At 38.1% G+C, this 27,055-nt stretch overlaps 1 protein-coding gene across 1 annotated transcript in view; it reads left to right on the plus strand.

The window, feature by feature from the left end:
* The window catches only part of LOC110678654 (teneurin-a-like), a 159,146-nt gene that overhangs the window by 28,702 nt on the left and 103,389 nt on the right, over positions 1–27,055 (plus strand). The window contains exons 4-5 of the mRNA XM_021851803.1: positions 12,148–12,312; positions 12,367–12,615. Coding sequence (XP_021707495.1) covers positions 12,148–12,312; positions 12,367–12,615 — 414 coding nt within the window. The remainder of the gene's footprint in view (positions 1–12,147; positions 12,313–12,366; positions 12,616–27,055) is intronic.

Consider the following 27,055-nt stretch of genomic DNA (forward strand, 5'->3'; position numbering starts at 1 on the left):
CGATTATCTCTCGGAAACTCTGGAGAAAACTCGGATCACCCAAACTACTACCTACCACAAGGGCAGCAACAACAGCGTCTGGCAAGCCTCTCCAGCTTCTTGGTGAACTTCAAAGCTCAGTCACTTTTGGAGGTGTCACCAAAATTGGAAAGCTTTACGTGGCCAACAACGACCTCAACCTCTTTGGTCTGGAATGGATCGACTTGTTCGGACTTTGGAACATGCCATTGTCGACGATTTGCAATCAAGTTCACGCTGACAGGTCGAAAGCAATACAGCATTACAAAGCAAGATTTCCCAAAGTTTTCCGGCAAGGTCTTGGACACTGCACAAAAACCAAGGTACGTCTGTTCCTGAAGCCCGAAGCTATGCCAGTCTACAAACCGAAACGCCCCGTTCCATTCACGTCAGTGGAAAAAGTCGATGCTGAACTGGACCGTCTACAAAAACTGGATATTATCACTCCGGTTGATTTTTCACAGTGGGCTGCACCAATCGTTGTGGTTAAGAAACCAGGAGGAAAGATACGGATCTGTGCCGATTATTCGACCGGACTAAACGCCGCCCTGGAATCAAACAACTACCCATTGCCAGTTCCAGAAGACATTTTCAGCAAGCTGAATGGCTGCAAATATTTCAGCATAATCGATTTAAGCGACGCTTACCTGCAAGTGGAAGTAGACGACAACTCAAAAAATTTACTGACAATCAACACCCACCGAGGACTTTTTCGATTCAACCGACTAGCACCTGGGGTGAAGTCCGCTCCTGGAGCATTTCAACAGCTTATGAACACTATGATCGCAGATCTCAAGGGTGTAGAATCGTTCCTGGATGACTTGATGGTATTCAGCAAGACCGAAAAGGAGCATCATGAAATTCTCACTGCACTCTTCCAACGGCTGCAAGAATATGGTTTCATTCTTCGTGAAGAAAAGTGCAATCTCCTTCAACATCAAATCAAGTATCTTGCACATATCGTTGACGAATCTGGTCTACGTCCGGATCCTGCGAAAATAGAAGCTATTGTCAAGATGCCCCCTCCAAGTGACATCACCAGTCTCCGATCATTCCTCGGTGCAGTAAATTTTTATGGCAAGTTTGTATCGGAAATGCACCAACTACGAAAACCACTTGATGTACTTCTCAAGAAAGATGCTCAGTTTGTCTGGAGCAACGAGTGCCAGAAATCTTTCGAGAAATTCAAAGAAGTACTACAGTCAGACCTTCTACTCACCCATTACGACCCAACATTGGAAATAATCGTTGCAGCAGACGCATCTCAATCAGGAATTGGAGCATGCATAATGCATAAATTTCCCGATGGCTCTGTCAAAGCAGTTGCCCATGCATCCCGTTCTCTTACTGATGCTGAAAAACGTTACGGACAGGTAGAAAAGGAAGGCCTAGCTTTGGTGTATGCAGTCACGAAGTTCCACCGAATGCTACTTGGACGTAAATTCACTCTTCAGACGGATCATCAGCCACTATTGAGAATTTTTGGATCAAAAAAGGGAATACCAATCCACACCGCCAATCGCTTACAACGTTGGGCACTGACGCTTCTTTGCTATGACTTCGAGATCAAATATGTATCCACCACCCAGTTCGGAAATGCTGATGTTCTTTCTCGTCTAATCAGCAAGCATTCAAGACCAGAGGAAGATTTTGTCATTGCTTCAATCCAGCTGGAAGACGACATCGAAGTACCTCTCCAAGAAGCAGTCGGGTTCCTTCCTGTTACGTTTGACATGGTTCGCGACTCAACAGTCAAGTGTCCCGTACTCCAGCAAGTAGTCAGCCATATCGAGAATGGATGGCCAGCCAGCACCAAAGACATCACAGACCCCGATGTTCGAGCATTTTACACTCATCAAGACGCGCTAGAATTGGTGAAGGGATGTGTAATGCTCTCAAGCCGGTTGGTGATTCCTGAAACACTACGCAAACGGATACTTAAACAGCTCCACAAAGGACATCCAGGAATGGAAAGAATGAAAGCTCTTGCGCGAAGTCACGTCTACTGGCCAAAAATCGATGAAAGCATTTCTGATTATGTCAAGCGATGCGACAGCTGTGCCATGCATTCGAAGACACTCCCGAAGGTTCCTCTGCAATCGTGGCCGCTCGCACAGTCTCCCTGGGAACGCATTCATATAGATTTTGCTGGTCCAGTTAACGGATTGCACTTTTTGGTAGTAATCGACGCTTTTTCCAAATGGCCGGAAATCAACATTGTACGATCGCCAACTACTGCAGCAGTTATCAATTTCCTGGATGAATCATTCGCTCGTTTTGGAATTCCAACCACCATCGTTTCGGACAACGGTACACAATTTTCATCGGTGCAGTTCGCAACATTCTGCAAGAAGAATGGAGTTCAACATTTGCGAATATCTCCGTACCATCCGCAGTCTAATGGCCAGGCTGAACGTTTTGTAGAAACTTTGAAGTCAGCGTTGCTCAAAATCAACAAGGGGGAGAATATCTCTGAATCATTGCAAATCTTTCTTCAAGCCTACAGAACAACCCCAAGTCGTGTCCTAAATGGTAAAACACCATCCCAGCTAATGATTGGAAGAAACATGCGAACAGTATTAAGCTTACTTCAACCACGACAACCGGTGACACCAATAATCAATCACGACCAGAATGTCCAATTCAATCGGAAGCATGGCGTAGTACCTCGGAAACTAAAGGCAGGTGATACCGTTTATGCAAAGGTCTACCAAACCAATTCAAAATGGAAATGGGCTTCCGGAATCATCATTGAAGCTATTGGACAGGTGAATTACAATGTTCTACTGGACGACTGGCATGGCAGACGGAAATTGATTCGTTCACATGCCAATCAAATCAAGCACCGTTTTGATGAACAAACAGTACCTAGGAATTCAACAGTACCATCTCCATTAAGCATATTTGTGGATGAATTTGGATTACAAGAGAATACCGAAAACGTTCAACAAAATATGATCAATGTTAACGCTTCTCCAGATTCTGAACACAATCCAGAAATTACAAAGGATGATGATGAGGAAAATGAAGTTCAACCCGAGATTGAAGCTCCTGATGTTAACCCTCTGGAATCAACACAGCGGTCCCAGCCAGAAGTACAATCTGATGAGGAACCCTCCACAAGCCGTCCCAAACGTATAATTCAGATGCCATCCAGATTAGAGCCCTTCCTGGTATTCTGGAAATAAGAAGGGAGGAATGTTGGAGACTAACATAGTAGTCGACGACCAAGTCGGAGAATCGTAGTAGTCAACTACCAAGCTAGTGTTGTTTGGGTAACCACTCGAACTTGCCTTAGCAACCACTAGCAACCTGACAATATAAAAGGCGAACAATATTGCTACTCCGTCATTCTGTACTTACCATTCGAACAATAAACATCTAGTTTAAAAGTACAACACTAGACATGAGCATAGGCAAGATTGTGCTATTTATGAGCATGCATGCTCACGATTTTACCATTTCATGGTTGCTGAAAGTAGCAAAACCAGGGTCCATAAGGTAACCAAGATAGAAGTTTTTTTTTACGAAAGTAAGGTTCTTGAACTAACAAAACATCGGCTGTAGAATTTTGCATGAGTCTGCAAAATTGATCGTTGCTGTTCTTTTATGCTAAAGAATAATATGAGCTGTCCTAAACGTATCCTCTACACTACCTGAACTAGGCAGCACGAAAAAAAAAACAAGCAGTGAAAAAATCAGATCGGTATCTATCGGACGTAGAGTGTCCATCCCGGGACATCCCGGTACAAGAAATCCCGGGGTTCGACCAATTTCGGGATATCCCGTTTCCCGGGATATTTGTTCTGACATCCCGAGAATTCAAGGTTTCCCGAAATGTACGTAGAATTTGATGAAAATCACTAAATTTTAATTAAAAACAATTACGTTTTTTCTCACTATAAAGCCTTATTTGATAAAATGGGAAAGCATCACGAAAAAGAGAATAAACGACTTCTTATTTTTATAAAAAGATCAATGAATCAAGTAAGAAACATATATTGCTGTTTGCATTTGAGATGCAAATCTTGACTAAACGTCCTCCAAATTCGGTAACACAAAACAACCAAAGGACACCTAGCAACGATAATATTAATCACCGCCACCCTAGCAAGAATAATCTATGTTTGACATCGCATTTATTGTGAAAAATCTTACCGCGTTTGGTGTTCCCGCATTTGATATTTGCATTTCAAATGAACACAGCAATATTTTTATTTGTCTTGTGGCAAAGTTGGCTTCGTGGCCGTGCGGATAGCGGCGTCAGTCGTTTAGGCGTATTGTGTCATGAGGTGTGGGTTCCCGCTCCAGTCGGTGGAAACTTTTCGTCAAACGAAAATTTCATCACTGGGCTACTGGGTGTTCCGTGTGGTCCGTTGCCTTATGTTCGTGATTGTTCAGCCTGTGCAGCCTATGGCTAAAGCAGTGAATGAAATTATCGCGGAAATGAGACGAAAATAGGCATTTTTCAAGCAACCCGACAATTCGTTGCCGCCTTTATCTGCAAGAAACATATTTCGTGAACTGCTATAATAATTGATCATTGTACTGACGAAAAGCCAAGATCGCTCCGATCATATGCACTGATCCAACTTTATCGGCTCTAAACTTATCGCGATAATTATCACAAGGGAAAAACAAAAATATTTGCCGCTGACGGGATTCGAACCCATGTCCAAGAGCAAAAACGTTTTCAAAAACACACGTGCACCATAACCGCTCGACCACGCCAGCTGATCGAAGGAGAAGAGAAATTTGGTAAATAAAAGCTACATGCGGAAGCGTAGGACACTCAAAACGACGAAACAAGAGTAGAGAAGAAGGCAGCCAACTACTCGTTGCTGGCGATAATATAAATTCGCTGCTGCAGATCTCGTGAGAGCACATTCTCGCAGTGCTGGACGGGTAGGATATTATCGCACGTCTCTTTCCTTCAGAAAATCGGCTTGAGCGACAGGCTTATGATAAACGCCGTGACCGATAATTTCACTCCCTGGGCTGAAGACGGCGTAAATTGCCTCTTAATGCTTTGGGTTTATTCACATATTTCAAAACGCCGAAAATGACCATTTTCGACACCCACCCACCCTCTTGTAACGCTTTTTGTATGAATATTCTAAAAAAATTCTCGCGAAACATTGCTAAAGGACCTATGTAAAAATAAGAGGCTCTCTTTGTTTACTTTCTCTTTGATCAATAACTGAGTCACATTAACCTTTTCTGTAGCGTTTTTTGTATGAAACGCTAGTCATGGAAACTGCCTTGCGATCTGTAGTGAAAAACTTCCCAAAAGCTTTAGTATTCCGCTGTTATAATCGAAAGAGAGCGGGAGGGGGGTGAGGGGTTGCGAATCTCTCATTTGTACATAGGTCCATTAGTAATGTTTCGCGAGAATTGTATGAGCCGTAACATTTTCTCTGCAACATTAGCCGTTTTTATAAGCCTAGGCTGAAAAAGCATATGAGTGATTCCAAGCAACAGCACCAAAATTTGGTAAATTTTTTAATTCATTTTTTTCTATTGAGCTGAAACTTTGCACAGTTTTCCAGTTCCATCTAAATCGTCATTTTCCGATAACAAATCTTCAAGTTGAGTCACGACTAACTTTTCAAAAGGGTGTATGTGAAAATGGTTCAAAAATATTCAAAAAGCTGCACAGCAAAAACGGTTCGTTCGATTGTTAGACAACTAAAGAAACAAAGTTAGACAACTAAATAAAGATTCCAAAAAAAAATTCACACAGTAAAAAAAAAATTTTTTTTGCATTAAAAAACATCATTTTTGTCACAAAAACTCAAATATCTCAAAACCCTATCGGAATACCAACGTAATTTTTTGAGAGAAAACGGTTCATTATATTAGCTATCTACCATAAAAATTTGGTGATGGTAAACCAATAAACAAAAAAGTTATGACATTTCAAACATGTCACAATTTTCACATTTAGTAGAAAAAAAAATTTTTTTTTCGGTGTAAATTATTACGGGAACCGCAGTTTGTTGCTGATTTTATTGTTAAGGGCCTTGCGTGAATTAAACAAGTCGTTTTCTTGTATTCATTAGTATTATGTATATTATATGTATAAATATTATGTATATGTATAAATATTATATGTATATGTATATATGTATAAATTTAAATGAATTAACAGATTACACGAAAATAAATTTTTTTTTTACCAGGATATTTTTTTTAGAGTATGATTGATGAGTTTCTAAATGTTATATATAAACTTTAAAAGTTTTGGATTTGGGTATGCGTTATGAGATCATGAAAACATTTTATTAATACTTATTTATTTATTTATTGTTATTCAATTTTTTTACAATATCGAACACTTTTGCATCATTATCAGTACAGTTCGAGTATAGTTTTGCTTTAATTTTATTTTCTGACAATGGAATGAAACAGTGAAATTTTTGGGTTCCTTGGATCGTTTTCGCGTTATTATATTGCTCGCTGAGCTCTGATGCCGTTAATTCGTACTCTTCAGTAGTAGTAAAACAAAATGATAATTTTGTTAAATCTTCTTCTTTTCTGCGATTCGCCCAATCAAATAGTTCTTTTGCAGTTTTAATTGGATGCTCACGTTCTTTGGCTAAACTTGCTCTTGTGGCCATGCGTTTTATGGTTCCTCCAATAGCATCACAAGGACCTTTGCCATGTGACGTAGCAAAGAAATGCCATTCTGCATCAATTCCGTACTTTGATTTAAATTGACATAGGCTCGAAAAATTCTTACGGTTTTTGTACTGCGATGCTGCTCCATCAGACATGAAATATATCTTTCTGATTTCTTTATCCTTATCAACGCGTAAAAAGTTAATCATTTTGGCAATGAACAAATTTACAGATACTGAGTCGTGTCTTAAATCTTCGGAAATTACAATAAAACTAAAATGTTCAATTTGCGTACTTCCATTGAAATAAATAACGAATGGATGAATTGTAGCTTGTTGTACGTTCCAGTGATGGAACTGCACTTCATCTTGCAATACAAAGCTATAGTTTTCAGAAAAATCACAAATGACTAAAAATTCACCATCTTGTAATGTATTTTTCGTATTTTTAAAAAAGCGGGATTGCTCTGTTTTAATAAAGTCGTGAGGAATTAAACTTTCTAATTTCAAGCAAAAAAATGACACAAACTCATCTACAGGTTTTACAATAGTTTCTAGGTCACACCTATCCGTGGTCACCCATTGCTCAAATGATAACTGATCAATATAATTTTCTTCAAACTCAGCGAATAAAGTATTTTCCAATGATGAAGAATCCGGACAATCCGAACAAGATCGTAGATAGCAATTTGATGTTGTATTTTCACACAAAAGACTACCAGTTAACATTTTAATATCCTTTGATAAATTGATTCTTTTCAAACTATGTAAGATTAGGTTAATATTTTCGTGTGTTGTGCACACACAAACATTATGTGTTCCTGAATTGGATAGAAGCTTGCATTGCCTTGGACGAAGGCTTGCAAATGAGGAAAAACCTACCTTAATATTTTCGTTAATTTCCTTGAAGCGTGTATACGCTTCTTTCAAAGTAGTCATCATTAATCGTTTTTGGATTGCTTGACGCTTTCCATCTTTTTTTACAGATACATAATCTTTTTGGCCAGGCATAGCTCTACTTACTTCATCGTCTTCAAAATATTGAATTATTGTTTCTTTTGTCTCATCTGTTAATGAAGTACTCGACCTAGCATTTTTGGTTGCAAGACAGTTATTTTTGAATTGTTTTGCCTCTTTTGCTGTATTTCTATTGATTTTGAACTCATCAATGGCGTCCTGAATAGACCACGAGCTTGGCAGCATCGACAAAATCAATAATTTTTCTTTCCTTGTCGTGGCTAGATTCGAGAACCTTTCCTTCATATTCTTAATTACCTCATCGTAGTCTGTATTTTCCACATCCTCAGGTCCTAATTTGAAGAGGTTTCTTCGTACAGCTTCGTTGATTTCACGGTATTTTTTCTCGGGATAATTGACGTAACCCATCTTCGTCCTTTTAATCGGAGTCACTTTTATTCCAGCTATCCCTTCGTTGAAGCGTTCGAAGTTGACCTTCTGGATGCACTCATCTTCTGATTGATTTGTTGAAACAGATGTCGCTGATGGTACCGTGGCAAGACTATCTGCACTTGGTACTTCTGGTAACTCCTCAGTTGATGTCGGTGCATCTAGTAATTCCTCAGTTGTTGTTGTTTTCGAACTTCCTGCAACCTGATCCTCCGATGATGTACAGATTGCCCGTTTGTCAACGTTTCAACGGCAGGACGTACAAATGCGTAAATTTGTATTCAATGTAGACATTGGAGCATAACCAGCCGCTTTCAGTTTATCTATGGTGCTTTCGGTGAGATTTCGTAGCTCTTTCAAACACTTTTTTTTCTGCAAACGGCCTGCAACAGTTGAGAAAGCGACTACTCATGTTGCTCGTTAGATTTTAATAAACAAAATCACTTTTAAGTTTTTACTGACTAGTTTGGTGTGGTTTGCTTGACTGAAGAAAAATTTTACAATTAAATCTTTTATAACCATAGTGGTAGTATATTTTTAGCTTTTTCGTGAGTATGTTCATGGTATGTACCTATCATGTTTTTGATGTTGTTGAAGTTACTCGCTTTCTCCCAAATATGATTAACAAAGTCTATTCTCTACCAAGGCAGGTCTATACCCAGGTGTAATCAGATTTTAACTTTGTGGAGAAAACCAGCGCCGAGAAAACCGACCTGCTTTACGTATACTAGATCACCTGGGTATAGACCCGCCTTGTTCTCTACGAGGTAAACTTTTTGCAGGTAAACTAGTCGTATACCTGTATAGAAAACTTTTTTTGTAGCTTTTGTCTTCAATATTAGATTTCTTATGGGTTTCTTTTATCAAAAGGTTTCAACACTATTGAGAGAATTTTTCTTCAGTTACGTACAATAAAAAATATGACACTATCAAGACTTTAGATCACAACACTGGATCGCGTCTAACTTTCTAATAGATGCTATAATAGTTATGAATAATTAAATAAAATATCATGAAAACAACTTGTTAACCTCATGTGGTACCCTTAACAAAAAATTCAGCAACAAACTGCGGTCCTAAAAAAAATTAACAATGAAAAAAAAAAAAAATTTCACTAAGTGTCAAATTTGTGAAATATTTGAAATGTCATAACTTTTTTGTTTATTGGCTTACCATCACCAAATTTTTATGGTAGATAGCTAATATAATGGACCGTTTTCCCTCAAAAAATTACGTTGGTATTCCGATAGGGTTTTGAGATATTTGAGTTTTTGTGACAAAAATGTTGTTTTTTAATGCAAAAAAAAAAATTTTTTTACTGTGTGTATTTTTATTTGGAATCTTTATTTAGTTGTCTAACTTTGTTTCTTTAGTTGTCTAACAATCGAACGAACCGTTTTTGCTGTGCAGCTTTTTGAATATTTTTGAACCATTTTCACATACACCCTTTTGAAAAGTTGGTCGTGACTCAACTTGAAGATTTGATATCGGAAAATGACGATTTAGATGGAACTGAAAAACTGTGCAAAGTTTCAGATATTTTTGAAATGGTCGATCAGAATCGACTTGCATGCCTCCGTGGAATCCCTCATATTTGAAAGTACACCTAAACTTCATTCAATAATTTTCAGTATTCAACTATTAGCAACTATTTTGTTCTAAAGTTTTGATGACAATTAAACTTATTTTTTTACCATACTTCCATTCATAAGTGTTATAGAGAAATAAAAAAAATCTGCAGCAAACCCGTAATTATTCAAGCTTATTTTTGATATCTGTTAAGATACTTCATCAGAATAAGAAAGTCATTTATGAAATGTGTTTTTATTATAATTAACATAATATCTATGATTTGTTATATGTTAATTATATCTTGGAAAGTTTTATTTCATTTTATTTAATTGAAAAAACATTGTATTGTTGAATTTGTACTTATATTGCAACAAAAATACTAGTTTTATTAAAAATTTGAGAAATCCCTGGATCCTGGCCTTTCCCGGGACAAGCTTTGATTTTTGTCCGGAATCCCGGGTCGAGCAAAATAGCCGGAAAATGGACAGTCTAATCGGACGTCGTCAAAGACGAAAAGCACATAAACTCACTGTGTAAAACGCATAATGCGAAACCATAAAGGTGAAAATTCAATCTAAATTACAACATCTTTATAACCACACCATGCATTAGGGGTAACCTGTGAGATGGACTTTACCACCGGAACAAGTTACCCAAGTAACAAGTGTTGGTTCTTAGCCATTTGAAACAATCGCTACCGACACTACACGGCTGATCGGGAAAAGGAAGTTAATACTGATGACGTGCCCAAACAAGCAATGACCCACACCCATGAAAAATGGCGTATTTAAAAAATACATGGTATTAAAAGCTGCATAATTTTATTTTTTCAACATTTTACGGAACATATTTTGTAGTCAAGGAAAGCAGTGCCACGTGTCAGTTACCATGGATTTTATAGCTATTAAGTTACTCTTTTATATGCAAGCTAAAAATGTTGCCCCAATTTGCCCCTGTAAATGTTAGAGGAAGGTGAAATAGTCGATTTTTCAACATAAAATATCATATAGCTCCGAAAATATAAGAGATACATTTTTTATGTTTTCTGAAGAAATGCGTATTTTATCAATTAAAACAATTTTGTAGAACATGTGAAAAATCTCAAAAATACCCAGAAAGAGATATAACGAAAAAACTAGTTTTGAGGGGTCGTTCACAAAAAATGACCCATATCTCTTAAAATTCAATAGATAGAGCTAAAGTGTCTTAAGCAAATTTTCATATAGTGAAATTGTCTACAACTTTGCCGAAGACACCATTGCTGTATCTCCACTTTTGCAAAAAAGTGAAAATCTATCTCACTGCTAGGTGGATTCATCACAAAAATAATTCTTTCTTAAGAAGGGCTTCAACATCCCGAACAACTTCTCTGAAGACACCATATCTCTAAAACCAACTTTTCTGGTGCAAAACATTTTCGATCACGATCGAGGCCCTTGGAAGCACTGTGCAGTGTTTAGATCTATCGTGGCATTACCCGTATCCTTAGTATATAGTGCATGTCGCATTACTCCATTTCCATTGGTAGGTAATGAAGCATATATTTCTGTACATTTCTTGTTTTGATTCCTCAGATATTGATACAAATCGGCTATGATGAAAAGGTCCCGCTATTTACACCCTTCATAGAAATTTCCATTTCAGCGAAGGCGCGCCCCAAACATAATCGATTAAATTTGTGGGGAACCAAATCGGTACTACTGATATTTGACCATGCAACGGAACTCTAGTCCCATCCTTGTTTCGCTTTTAGTTTAGTCCCAGAAAAATACTAGAAAAAAGAGACTTTATGCTAGCAGCAAAACCGAATCAAGCTAGAAAATTTGTTTAGTAATCAGAATTCACGTGAGTCCTAGAATTACCATTGTTATCCTGGCTTCAAGTGTAGTCTCGGGACTGACCAACTCCGAGTCTTTGCTTTGTCATCTGCTAGGTAAAATAGATCAATTTTCAGAAACTGTTGCCAGTAACAAGGACTTTGTACCGCGAATCCTTGAATTACCAGAACATATTACCCTAGCCCGATAAACAAAATGAGACTAGGGTTCAAATTGGTAGATCTTACCCTGTAACGCACCACGTAAAGGTGATCTACCCGCGTTACGGGTACAGTTAATTTACACGTTCGAATGGTTTTTAGGTATAACATAGTTAATTTCGAAGAAATACTGGCAACTCGCAAATTGCTGAATCCCGATACATTTTGTTTTGGTTAAATAAAATAACTGCAGTAGGCCTAACAGTCGGTCGGTTGACAGCTAGTGTAACAAAAAGAAGGGCTCATCCAAATTCAATCGTTCCTCTAGGTGTTGTTACTACCTGGGAGTTACTACTCATTATTCTACGATAAGTAAATAAGATAAAAAAAAAACAGTGGAAAATCTTCATAAACATACGATAATTTGGAAATTTACGATTTGCCATACATTAAGTTTTGGTTAAACTAGATCAGTTGTCTTCCGGGTCACAGCTATTTGTTTAAATATTAAGTTATTCTAAAAAAGTATTGAGTCACTATTATTTATTTCAGCAACAAGATCACACCATTCCAACGATTTTGACGATGGAATAATCGAGAGCGAAAATTCTTCTCGTTTACAACAATCACCAGGCCACCATGTGAATAATCTCATGCTGCTTTCTACGGAAACAACTAACAGCAAAGGACTTCTTCAAAAGGAAGACTGTAGACATGGTAAATATACAACCATTAAATGAATTAACTCGAAACTAAACTCTAATCCCACAGGTGAATCAGGATATATGAATAGTAGGAACATGTTAACAACACGAAATTCCTTAACCAAAGGATCCCGATCTCATAGAAATGGAAATAATACAATAAACAGGCGGTTGATGCTCACGGGCCAGTCAATGCTAAATTCTTCGAGCAGCACAATATCTTCCGTTAGTAACAATATTGAACGAGACCGAGATAGCAAAGACTTTTCCTCACGAAAAATGACCGATGAGCCAAGATATTATGTTATGGAATCAGGTATGTCATTGAGTTTATTTTACCAATCAATATTTTATTTATCAATTTATTTTCTGTTACTTTCTGAAAAGTACGGTCGGCTAGAGATGAGAGATGACAGAGTATGATTCTTGCTGAAACTCACAAGTTGGGTCACTGGTATTGCTTATTTTTCTTCCTGGTTATGTTCCCAATAAAATTACTTGTTTTCAAAGTTGTAATTATTTCCACAGCTCTATAGAATCCTTAGAGTAAATCGGGTCATTTCGCAGTGGGTATTTTTCAGCAAATGAATTTAATTTTACAGTCAACTCTCCCTTACTCGATATTTATTATCTCAATATCGAGTTAGAGACGATGGACCCTTGGATTGCATTTGCACTAGTATTGTGTTCTATAACTCGATACTTCCCCAACACGATGGTCCCTTCAATATCGAGTTATGGAGAGTTGACTGTAAATAAATGTGTGACTGTGTTTTGAGTCGTTCTAATATTTAAAAATTGTTCAATTAAAGTTTTATAACGTTACATTATGCTTAATTGCAGGGTGCATTTGATTCGATATAGAAAATTAATTGCTTTTATTAGAAGATAATGTTGTGGTTACCACGACTTTGGAGCACTGGACTGTACCTATACGAAAATCAAACAAAATGAAGATATATAAACTTAGCACATAAATGCAGAAAACTACTAAAAATGGATTAAATGTGTAAAAAAAATACTCAAAACATTATAACAGGGGATTTTAACTGAATTTTGGGAGGAGGATCAGTTGCGCTCAACATTGTTGCAAAGAGGAAAAGTAATATTCCGAGGAAAATTTTGTGATTAATGGTGATAGATTTCAAAAATTGTAATGATTCAAGCGAAGACAGTTGGAGATAATGAGATTAGTAGTGATATTAGCAACATGAATCCTACATTTGTTTTAATGAAAATGTTGAGTTTGAGTGTTGATATTACCTATTAGTTGATGTGATATTCCTCATTAGTGAGATGTTGTTATATAAACATGATAAAGCTATAGTAATACATGCTGCCCTTGCTCGCATAGTCGACGGAAGCGCCAATGTTTACGTCAATTCATCCATATCATCGTTCATCAAACTCATTTATTAGACGGATAAATGATGTAGGCGTTTGCCGATGACAAAAATAAGAAATTCATCAAAAGATCTCCCCCATTCAACGTTTGAATTTTTATCTTTAGAGATTCAAGAATGCTGCTGGGAACTCAAAAACGCATTCTCTCATCAATGATAGTGCTGGTGATTGCTTCGACGATGCGAACATGAGCAGTATAGATGTGATGATAATAATGAAAGTGATGTATATAACACTGTGGAACACGTTTTTGTCTCAAGCACTAAAATACGCTATTTACTTAGTTAAGGGTGGCTGAATCCATTGCCGTTTTCAGAATATCTAAGCACGTCTAGTTTTTGAGATATTGGCAGTTGAAAATGCAAAAATTGAATATTTCAGCCAACTTGCGTGCAAGTTTGTCAGCTTGTATGGCAATTTATTTGCCACAGAATTTAAACTTCATGTTTATAACAATACTTGATGTTTAATATAAGTATTGTATTTTGCCATATAAGAGAAACGAAGAATTTTGTATGGAGACTGCAAGCATGTTGAAAAAATCGATTTTATTTCAATTGATCGTGTTATAATCCCTTTTTTAACATTTTTGCCGTGTACATCGCTTAAATTTTGCATGCAATCAGCTCGCGTTAAAACACCAGGTAGTTCCTATCGTTTCCCACAAAAATTGTATGACAAAATAATAAGCCGTTTCATTCAGTTACTTACGACGTTTTTGTACGAAAGTTGAAAATCTTATTTTCGTCGTTTTGTAAATCCTAAAAGTGAAAAATCGAGTTGGTTTTGAGCGGAACTCGTAGAATTTCATCTGCGAAACACGTAGGATTCATAAAGTTAGTTTGTTAACTTTTCTGACTTGAGTCTGTATTAATTAGTTTTTTTTAAAGATATTTACTACACACGAAATATTAAACAAAGTTTATTCAAACTGCAAGATAATTCCAGCTTGCCAACGACAATCAAGGCAGACTCGATAAAAATGGCTAGTTTTCTATTGCTGTGTACCTTCGATCTTTCCGGACTAACATGGAAAAAGGGCCACAGTTTTTTATGCAGTCAATATTCATTTTTATTCGAAAACGTAAAAATATTCATATTGCAATACTTTTTATTCAATCATAATAAAAGGTTGAGTAATGTCACGTACTTTTGAATAATTTTGAATTGATTCTCATTAGATTTTTGTCACCTTTGATAAAATGCAAAAATATGTTTTGATTAATTACGCGCTTTTATCATGTTTGTCCAGTGTTTAAGATCCGGGCTCACAATGACATTTCGTGACAGCAGAATCTCGGCTCACTTTGACAAATTTCGTGTCGGTTTCCCCCTCCCAGCTAATCCCTATATTTGCAACGTCTGCAAAGCCTACTGGGCAACATTTTCCGAGAGAACTAGTTTTAAAACAACTGGAAGTTATCACCAAAACATTGAGATCATAAAAAAAATTTCAATAAATAGAATCAGTACAGTGGGATACCATTTTTGACAACGAAGTCATGGAGTACCGTGCCCAAGCAACCAACAGTTCGGATATCACTTGATAAGTGAACTCAGAAGTTCAAATAAAGTTGAAATTAGGATTCACGGAACTTTGTTGCTGATCAAAAAGAAAACGTCTACAATCAGAACTTGATTCTCAAAATAGTACGGCTTTTATTTATTAGAAACTTGACAATATTATCAGAGTTGCCTTCATTCTTTCAAATCAGCACTAAAGTTCACAACTAGTTTTCGAATAACTCGTTTAGAACTTCAATGCAAAGTTCAGTGAAAGTATTAACCGTACATAAATCAAACTTCTCTCAGACTTTAAAGTTGTAACAAAATTCGAATGTAGACTTCGCAGCCACTTGGAAAGGTTTAAAACGAACATGGTTTGAACTTCAAAAACAATGTTCAGTTAAGCTGCTAACCAAACTTACTATGAACTTCTTGAAAATTATAATCAGAATAATTAGAATGTTCACTTATAATTAATCTCTAAGAGGTTATTTATTAGCCTACTCAGTATTTACACTGCCGCAGAGTTAAGTTTTCAATAGTTTTCGTAGATTAAGGTGATTATAAAACGAAGCCAAACTTTGAATTTTCAAGAACACAAGACTGGAGAATCTGACAACAGTTTGCGTTGAAAATCAATCAAATTGCTTGCTTGCTGGTGGTGAGCAATGGGATAAATTTTCAACGCGGAGCGCTGTTTGGTTCTCAAGTCTTGTGCTATTGAAAATTTGAGGTGTGACTTCGTTTTTTCACCTTAATGAAACACAGAAGGGCAAACAAACGCGAGATGAAATGGAGAGCAGAAGTGCGGGAAACTTTCTTTTCTCGAGCTTCGGAGATTTTTATCAAACACTTCACGATCGAATATTTTATTTGATCTACCTGCATTGATAAACTGTGTTCAGATGAAATATTCTTATATTTTGATGGAATGTAGAATATTTAGGAGCACCGCTGTGCACCGCCCAATGCATCATCAAAGTGAAGTCCATATTCCCGTCGTTCTACGGCGAAATCCAGAAGTAATCCAGAACGGTGCTTTATGGAACACTTTAGCATCATAATTGATCTTCTTTCACTATGTTTAGCACACGCGTAGCAATAACAGTTGTATTTTTTTATCTATTTGCTATTTTTGATCGAATCACTTGCATTTCAGTTGAAAAAGGTAAACTAATGAAAAACAAAACAAGCATAGAAATGTCAAATGATTCAAGTTCGAATAAAGTTCCGTGTGAACTTCCTTGAACTTTCAAGTAGATATTAAGTTCCAAGTTAACTTCGAAGAGAATTTAAAGCTCAAATCAAGTTTAAAAATAGGAATGCTGAAGTCCGAACCTAAGAAATCAGCACATCAAGTAAATTCATTAGCATTTGCACAACACATATATGGAGCAGCGGTATGAACTATGGTTTCAACGAGGAGAACTCGAGTTCGAGTCTTGCAGCAAATGTATTTATAGAATAAAGTATTCAATATAAAATGAAAAGAAAAAACGTTCCCCATTATCACTGAGAGTTGATAAATTGCATGGGAAATGTGTTGAGTGCGCATCGTACCTTCGTGCTGTGCGTACACGAATTCTCTCTGCTCTTGGAAGTTTTCTTAAAAACTACCTAAAGCAATAAAACAGTACTTTTCAGTGCTACAAAAACAGTACTTTTCAGTGCTAAAATTAAAAACGGTACTTTTCAGTGCTACTAAAACAGTACTTTTCAGTACTATTTTTTCTACTATTGATCCCTTTACGATCCTTGTTTGGACCCGTGCCTTCGATTTTTCGTTGGACCCGTTGGCGAAAGCTAGCGGTGGTAATCCTTCTTGGACACCGTCTAGGGAAAAAACCTCTCGAAGGTCACGTCTTCTTTCGTTTATTAACTAAACATGGTATCAACAACAAACAAAAGGAAGGGTGAATCTCTGAATTCACTACTTCCTTCCAAAAAAGTGGGTTTTAAAACTGTCACTACACGTGGCAAGAATGGAAGAAAGGACGCTTCCCCGGAATGCGAAGTTTCTTCCAAGGGTGAAATGAATAATTGTATCGAAATGAGCAATCAGTTCGATGCTCTAGACAAATTTTCCGAACACCAAATCGAAGCAGCCTCTAGCCCAGGCTCTTTGATTCAAGTGAGGAAGCAAAGAGTGCCGCCTATCGTGGTCAGTTGTTCCGAATTTGCGGGATTTAGGCAGGAGATCTTGAACTCCATTAGGGGAATCAAGGTTTCCTTCCAAATCGCAAAGAAAGGAGACTGTCGCGTTTTGCCGGAAACTCTTAAAGATCGTGAACTTCTTCTCAAACATCTTGAAGAGAAGAAGCACAAATTTTTTACTTATGACGACAAAACTGAACGTTTGTTCAAAGTTGTCTTGAAAGGTCTCTCAAGTGACTATAAATCACCTGAAGAGATCAAAAATGGAATAAATGATTTACTTGGATTTTCCCCAGTCCAAGTAATCATTATGAAAAAGAGAACCCAATCTGGCATTGTTCGGAAAGGGCTTTCTCAAGAATTTTATTTAGTTCACTTTAACAAAAAAGAACTAAATAATATTAAAGCTTTAGAAAAAGCAAAACTTTTGTTTGATGTCCGTGTGACATGGGAACATTTCCAGAAACCTGGAGGAAATTACCAGAACCCCACTCAGTGCCGTCGGTGCCAAAAGTGGGGTCATGGTACAAAAAATTGTCGCATGGATGCTAAATGCATGATTTGCGGAGGTTCTTCTCACGCCAAAGACGTCTGTCCAGTGAAGGAAGATACCACCAAGTTCATATGCTGTAATTGCGGGGCTAACCATAAGTCCAATTTTTGGAATTGTCCTTCACGCAAAAGGGTCATTGAGGCTCGTGCCAGGCAGATGAAAAATAATATACGTTACGATAACGGTCGTTTCCGCAATTTGCCTGGTAGAGTATCGAACAATGCTCATTTTTCAGTTAACGATCGCTTGATCATGAATCATACCCATCAGGAAGATCATAATCATGCTCATTCACAAACTAATTTTAATCCGTCGGGTAGCCGTTCGAATCTTTCAATTTCGAATGTATCTACCCACGGTAAATCCTTTGCCGATATCGTAGCAGGTAATTTGAACTCTTCCCCTATTCGTTCCATGAGTACCCATTCTACTTGTTTCAAATCAAATGGAAAAAACCCTACCGCCACAGGTAACTCCTACCCCGCTTCTTCGTCTACCGAAAATTCCAATAGGAAATCATCAGATGATATGTCTGCCTCAGATTTTAATTTTCTAACTGAACAATTGAATCTAATGATTGATGCAATGTTCAAAGCCACCACTATGACTGAAGCAGTCCAAGTAGGTGTAAAATTTACAAATCAAATTGTTATTGGATTACGTTTTTCTTCGTTCGTATTTAAAACCTGGATCTAAACTCAAAAGAGATCCTAACTTTTTTGTTTATCGTAATGATCGACTCGATGGGGCATGTGGGGGTGTTGCAATCATCATTCATAGGCGTATAAAACATCAACTGTTTTCATCATTTGAAACTAAAGTTTTTGAAACTTTAGGTGTTTCTGTTGAAACACAGTTTGGTAAATATACTTTCATAGCTGCCTATTTGCCTTTTCAATGCTCTGGGCAGCAAGTTAATTTGCTCCAAACTGACTTGCGTAAATTGACTCGCAATAAGTCAAAAATTTTTGTCATTGGTGACTTTAATGCCAAACATCGGTCATGGAATAATTCTCAAAGTAATTCAAACGGCAGAATTTTATTTGATGAGTGCTCTTCAGGATATTTCTCAATTCAATACCCTGATAGCCCCACATGTTTTTCCTCTTCTAGAAATCCATCTACGATTGATTTGGTCTTAACCGACTCTAGTCATCTTTGTAGCCAACTGATTACTCATGCTGATTTTGATTCTGATCATGTCCCTGTTACATTTCAAATATCCCAAGAAGCGATTCTCAATCCTATCAGCTCCACTTTCAATTATTTACGAGCTGACTGGAATATATATACAACGTATGTTGACTCTAATCTTGATGTTAACATTTCTTTAGAAACTAAACTTGATATTGACAATGCTCTTGAAACTTTAACAAATTCCATTGTTGAAGCCCGGAGCATTGCGATTCCAAAATGTGAAGTAAAATTTGAATCCGTGATTATAGACGATGATCTTAAGCTCTTGATCCGTCTTAAAAACGTGAGGAGAAGGCAATTTCAACGCACTCGCGATCCTGCTATGAAAATTATATGGCAGGATTTGCAGAAAGAAATCAAGAAACGTTTTGCTCAATTAAGAAACAAAAATTTGAAAATAAAATTTCTCAATTGGACCCTGGCTCTAAGCCCTTTTGGAAATTATCTAAAATCTTGAAAAAACCTCAGAAGCCAATACCGGCATTGAAAGAGGAAAACAAATTATTACTAACTAATTGCGAAAAAGCTCAAAAACTTGCTATGCAGTTTGAAAGTGCGCACAATTTTAATTTAGGACTTATTAGTCCAATTGAAAATGAAGTTACTCAGGAGTTCGAAAATATTCTTAATCAAGAGAACGTTTTCGAAAATGCCTGGGAGACTGATTTGGAAGAAGTGAGAACTATTATTAAAAAAATCAAAAACATGAAAGCTCCTGGCGATGATGGAATTTTCTACATCCTCATCAAGAAACTTCCAGAAAGTAGCTTATCATTTTTAGTTGATATATTTAACAAATGTTTTCAATTAGCATATTTTCCTGACAAATGGAAAAATGCTAAGGTTGTTCCAATTTTAAAACCAGACAAAAATCCTGCAGAAGCTTCTAGCTATCGTCCAATCAGTTTGCTTTCCTCCATCAGTAAACTTTTTGAAAAGGTTATTTTGAACAGAATGATGGCCCACATCAACGAAAATTCAATTTTTGCCAATGAACAGTTCGGATTCCGCCATGGACATTCGACCACTCATCAACTTTTACGTGTAACAAATTTGATCCGTTCCAACAAATCTGAAGGCTATTCTACTGGTCTTGCTCTTCTAGACATAGAAAAAGCATTCGACAGTGTTTGGCATGAAGGTTTGATTGTAAAATTAAAAAACTTTAATTTTCCAACATACATTGTTAGAATAATTCAAAGTTATCTGTCAAATCGTACACTTCAGGTTAATTATCAGAACTCCAGATCTGAAAGACTTCCTGTAAGAGCTGGTGTTCCTCAAGGCAGCATTTTGGGACCAATATTATACAATATTTTCACATCTGACTTACCTGAGCTACCTCAGGGATGTAAAAAATCTTTGTTTGCGGATGACACAGGCCTCTCCGCCAAAGGTCGAAGCCTGCGTGTCATCTGTAGTCGATTGCAAAAAAGTTTGGATATTTTTTCTTCATACTTGCAAAAATGGAAGATTTCTCCTAATGCTTCCAAAACTCAACTAATAATATTCCCACATAAACCAAAAGCTCTATATTTGAAACCTTCAAGTAGACATGTTGTCACGATGAGAGGGGTTCCAATAAATTGGTCAGATGAAGTTAAGTATCTAGGGCTCATGCTAGATAAGAATTTAACTTTCAAAAATCACATTGAGTGCATTCAAGCCAAATGTAATAAATATGTAAAATGTCTCTATCCCCTTATTAATAGAAAATCAAAACTTTGTCTTAAGAACAAACTTTTGATATTCAAACAAATTTTCAGGCCAGCCATGTTGTATGCTGTCCAATATGGACTAGCTGTTGTAATACCAGGAAGAAAGCTCTGCAGAGAATTCAAAATAAAATTTTGAAAATGATTCTGAGGCTTCCTCCCTGGTATAGTACCAATGAGTTACATAGAATATCCAATGTTGAAACATTGGAACAAATGTCAAATACAATCATTAATAATTTCAGGCAAAAATCGTTACAATCTTCTATTGCCACGATTAATGCGTTATATGTTTAGGTTAAGTTAGGTTAAGTATATTAAAATTTTTTTTTTCTCTTATAAGCAGGTGAAATCAACTCACCTGTAAAAAAAAACTGAACTGCTACGGCAAATGAAATGTAATATGTTGTTAATAAAATGTTAATTAAATCTTAAATTTGTTTTACCAAATTAGGATGATAGTGTTGTCTAATAACACAGAACACCTAGATATAAGAAATGAATGTAATGTTTGGAATGATACTAATAAAGATATTAAAAAAAAAAAAAAAAAAAATGGGAAATGTGTTGGGCTTATAAATTTTTTTATTTTTTATTTTTGATCTCCATATTGAAGGGGTCTACCCCGTTTGGCATAATGCCATATGGCATAATGCCGTTTGGCATAAAGTCGTTTGGCATAATAGCTGTTTGGCATAATGCCATTTGGCATAACGGTCGTTTGGCATAATCGCCATTTGGCATAACAGCCGTTTGGCATAATTGTGAAAAACATTGAATTTGATCAAACTCTTTCCATTAAACAAAGGGGTGTGTATAAACTGCTCACGATCGTACATTCCGTTGTCAGTTAGTGATAGGACATACTTCTAATCATCATTTTTCATGGAAACCAATATCTAATAAAGTTCTTTTGGAATTGCATCATACATGACTTCCGGGGTCATTATGTCCGGGATATTATGGCGCATTTTTAACAAAAATATATCCAACGCCTAAGTTATTTCATGTCATTTGAAAAAAAAGGAACATGGAATTTTATGACGCATCTTATGGTACGGCATATTACTGTACCACTGCACTGCCCATAACTGCATATTTGTAACATTCGACAAAAGTAGGCACTGAGTAAATGGAATACCAAGTGTGCATTTCATTGCAGTATGGGAGGAAACTATAATTTCAAAAAATTACCAGGAACTCAAAAGTTCTTATATGAGACTGATATTTTGTACAACTCATATCATATACTAGGTGAATAGTCAGAAAATAATTCTGATAGAAATTTCATTGCTATTGCATTACGAGGCACATTAATAATCTCAATGTGACTGTTATGCGGTTATCGAATTTTCTAGAAGAATCGCACAGATTTCATTAAGTTGATCGAAAGTATTTATCATTAAATGTCTCTCCATGGTATTAACTCCATTTTGTCAAAAATGTCGAATGTGACTGTTATGCAGTTATGGGCAGTGCAGTATCTTCCTTTTTCAAATTATGCCAAACGACCATTATGCCAAACGACTATTATGCCAAAGGACTGTTATGCCAAACGACTATTATGCCAAACGACTTTATGCCAAACGACTGTATGCCAAACGGCATTATGCCAAATGGCATTATGCCAAATGGCATTATGCCAAACGGGGTAGACCCATATTGAAGTTTATTCTTAAGCTGAATTGTATTCTCTACAGCACCTCAAGGAAACTTTTTGTGAACTGAAGTTCGGATAATTACTTAACACTGCTTATACCGACGCAGTTTTTGTAACGTAAAGTACCGACGGGTCAAAAAATGTGAACGGTAAACTTTGCACGACGATATCTCAGCTGATAATCAATCAATTTCCATAATTTTTTCACCATTGCAACCGTTTACTATCCTGGATGCGTTTAGTGGAGACCGATTGAAATTTTATGCCACCATGGCTGAGAATTGGCCGGATCAAGACCGTCCACATTTTTTGCCCACCTTACAAGCTGGTTTGCTGGTTGTATACAAGCGTTGCATGCAAGTTGGTTATTCCGGAACTAGGTTTGCGGCCGGATATTTCAAAATTTTGACCAGCTAGAAGGGTTATGTCTTCGGGAGAGTTGTACAGGGCAGTGCTCGCTTCCTTATGGTATATGTAATGATACAAAATTCCATCAACACGTGGCGCTAGTGTACATAAACACTTCCGGTTTGCTGCTATTGAAGGATATCTCGGAACCTAAACGAGATAGAAAATTCCTGTCTTCGAGAAAGTTGTTCAAAGTGAGCCTAGCCTCTCCGAGGGACCTAGCATAGTTCCAAATTCATCCACTACGTGGCGCTAGTGTGCATACACACTTCCGGTTTGTCGCTATTGAAGGATATCTCGGAACCTAAACGAGATAGAAAATTCCTGTCTTCGAGAAAGTTGTTCAAAGTGAGCCGTGCTTCCCCGAGGGACCTAGCATAGTTCCAAATTCGTCCAGTACGTGGCGCTAGTGTGCATAAACACTTCCGGTTTACTGCTATTGAAGGATATCTCGGAACCAAAACGAGATAGAAAATTCCTGTCTTCGAGAAAGTTGCTCAAAGTGAGCCGTGCTTCCCCGAGGGACCTAGCATAGTTCCAAATTTGTCCACAAGGTGGCGCTAGTGCACATAAACACTTCCGGTTTACTGCTATTGAAGGATATCTCGGAACCTAAACGAGATAGAAAATTCCTGTCTTCGAGAAAGTTGTTCAAAGTGAGCCGTGCTTCCCCGAGGGACCTAGCATAGTTCCAAATTTGTCCACTAGGTGACGCTAGTGCACATAAACACTTCCGGTTTACTGATTTTCAAGGATATCTCGGAACCAAAACGAGATAGAAAAATCCTGTCTTCGAGAAAGTTGCTCAAAGTGAGCCGTGCTTCCCCGAGGAACCTAGCATAGTTCCAAATTCATCCACTACGTGGCGCTAGTGCACATAAACACTTCTGGTTTACTGCTATTGAAGGATATCTCGGAACCAAAACGAGATAGAAAATTCCTGTCTTCGAGAAGGTTGTTCAAAGTGAGCCTAGCTTCCCCGAGGAACCTAGCATAGTTCCAAATTCATCCACTACGTGGCGCTAGTGTGCATAAACACTTCCGTTTGTCGATATTGAAGGATATCTCGGAACCTAAACGAGATAGAAAATTCCTGTCTTCGAGAAAGTTGTTCAGAGTGAGACTAGCTTCCCCAAGGGACCTAGCATAGTTCCAAATTCGTCCACTACGTGGCGCTAGTGTACATAAACACTTCCGGTTTACTGCTATTGAAGGATATCTCGGAACCTAAACGAGATAGAAAATTCCTGTCTTCGAGAAAGTTGCTCAAAGTGAGCCGTGCTTTCCCGAGGGACCTAGCATAGTTCCAAATTTGTCCACTAGGTGGCGCTAGTGCACATAAACACTTCCGGTTTACTGCTATTGAAGGATATCTCGGAACCAAAACGAGATAGAAAATTCCTGTCTTCGAGAAAGTTGCTCAAAGTGAGCCGTGCTTCCCCGAGGGACCTAGCATAGTTCCAAATTTGTCCACTAGGTGGCGCTAGTGCACATAAACACTTCCGGTTTACTGCTATTGAAGGTGGTAGAGCGAAAAGCGAAATGATCGATGCTGAAATTTTCCTCAGGCATCCCTACTGTGAAGGTTTATCTGTCGTTTTGCTATCGGTTATCAGCCTATAATCGGTCCCGTCTATCGAGACCAGTGAGTCCGTATATTGTATATACATAGTAAGAAAGATCGATCAAAACAGAAAATTTTAGCAGTAAGTCAGTAGTATAATAAACCGTCGCGGGAGAAACATCTCTTTCGTTTCGATTCGAGAATAAAATTGTTCTTAGTGTTCGCGTCACAATAAAGGTGTTTCGATTCGTAGATACGATTTCTCTGATAAGTGTCCGAAAAAGCTTCCCGCGGCGGGCGCGAACATTTTGTATATCTGTATTCTGTATATCGGACACTTGAGCGCGGTTCCGTGTTGAATTGCTACGATATCTCCTGGGTGGTGAAGCAAAACGGACAAAGAGACTATAAGTGCGCGAAAGCCGTCGGCAACAAATTTGCACGGCTCCGAAGTTTTGGACAGTGGAATTTCTTGCTGCTGCTTTGATATTGTGTGCAGGAGGTCCAACAAGAGTCAGTGAAGTCTTTTAGTGCCATTTTTCTTCGTGTGTCACGGCGCCATCGCGAGAAGAAGATTAAGTCGTTGCAGCGGAGGAGGACATTTTGGACGAGAAGTTGCTGGAAGGATCGCCATCACTAAGACTGGAGCAGCCCAACATAAATCGGACATCTATAATTTGGGAAGTATACAGTGCATGTATGGTAGAATTGCATGTTGGCTATCTGGTGGTAATAAATTGATGAATAGTGCATGCGAGTTGCTTCTTATTTGGAGCTTAGCCCTGAGGTGTCCGCTAGTTGTTTTGGTCTCTGTATTCGCTGGAGTTGTTGGTTGTTGGTCCTTAAAGGTTGAATCCCCTCGCTGCTGTCTAAATTGTCGTAAAACAGTCAATCTGTCTCGCGACATTTGTGGAACGTTGAGTCGATCGTCAGTGATTCTGGTGCTAGTGGAAGTGTTGTGCATAGTGAAGACTAACGATTAATTGCGCTTCTCGTAGTTAGTTGTAAATCAGTGTAACATAATTGTTTGAAGTATTAGTAATGGCCGACCTTCGCGCCCTTGCTAAGAGTGAGCGACGTGTGCTGAATACGCTGGATGGTCTCGAAAATTTTGTGAGAAAATATGAACCCACCAAGGACGAAACCCAAATTGCGGTGCGGCTTGAATCTCTGGAAGCAATATGCAAGGAGTATTACTCAATTCGCGAACGTATAGAGCTGTTGACCGACGAAGCTGCTGAAATTGAGGATGATAAGGATGTACGAGAGCGTGAAAGGGCTAACCTGCTGGCCCTGAGTGAGTTCGAGGAGCGATATTTTCGTTTGAAGGCCAATTTAATTTCGAAGCGTGTTTTTCCACCAACAACCTCCTCTAACGGAAATGGCCAACCCGGCGATCGATGCGAATCGTCTTTCTCCAAGGTTAAACTACCAGAGATTTGCCTTCCATCTTTTGGAGGGAAGATAAAGGAGTGGATCACTTTTCGAGACAGCTTATGCAGCTTGATTCACGAGAATAGGCAGCTCACTGATATGGACAGATTCAGCTACTTGAAATCGGCTTTAACTGGAGATGCTTTGTTAGAAATCGAATCAGTAGAACCTTCGGCAGCCAACTACAGTGTAGCGTGGAAGGCTTTGGAATCCCGCTACGAAAATAAAAAACTTATAGTGAAGGCCCACCTCGATGCTCTGTTCGCAGTGGAAGCATTAAAAAAGGAGAGCTATGACGGTTTGAATAATCTAATAAGCGTCTTCGAGAAAAATCTCCAAATGTTGCAGAAGATCGGTGAAGACACTGCTGCATGGAGTACTATTATGGCATACATGGTCTATTCTCGATTGGATCCCGCTACTCTGCGGCAGTGGGAAACGCATCATAATTCGAAACAAGTTCCAACGTACCAAAATTTGATCGAGTTCCTGCGCAGTCATTGTGCAGTGTTGCAATCCATTGCTCCTATCAACACCACGCCAGGCAATTACGATTACCGTTCATCGAAGCCCTCTGTGTGTCATACTACTCTGAAATCGTTGAAGAAGTGCCCATTCTGTGGAGAAGTGTGGCATTCTGCTTTCGTCTGCGGTACATTCCAAAGGTTGCAAGTTCCCGAGAGAAGTGAAGCTGTTTACAAGGCTAAGCTGTGTCGCAATTGTCTGAGTCCTGGTCATTGGGCGCGAAACTGCGAGAAGGGCGTCTGTCACCACTGCCAACAGAACCACCACACTCTTCTGCATGGAGCACCAACAAGATCCTCCGTTCCACAATCGCAGTCAAATCCTCCGACTCAAACCAGACAACAGCCACAAACTCAGTCTACAAACCAGAGCCAACTGACACATAACGCTAGCGATGCTGGACATTCCAACTCGCAACAACAGAGCACTCAGTCATCAGCCACAGACACAGCCACATCTACCACTCAAACACACATTGCACTCCCAGTTACTCCCACACACAAGATTTTGCTGTCTACCGCCCTAGTGAGAGTTCAAGATCGTCAAGGTAATACCATGCTAGCACGAGCGCTGCTTGATTCGTGCTCTCAGCACTGCCTGATGACTAAGGAGTTCTCTACTAGGATGAATTTCCGT

Source organism: Aedes aegypti, chromosome 1 (genome assembly GCF_002204515.2).
Source record: "Aedes aegypti strain LVP_AGWG chromosome 1, AaegL5.0 Primary Assembly, whole genome shotgun sequence".
Classification (NCBI taxonomy): domain Eukaryota; kingdom Metazoa; phylum Arthropoda; class Insecta; order Diptera; family Culicidae; genus Aedes; species Aedes aegypti.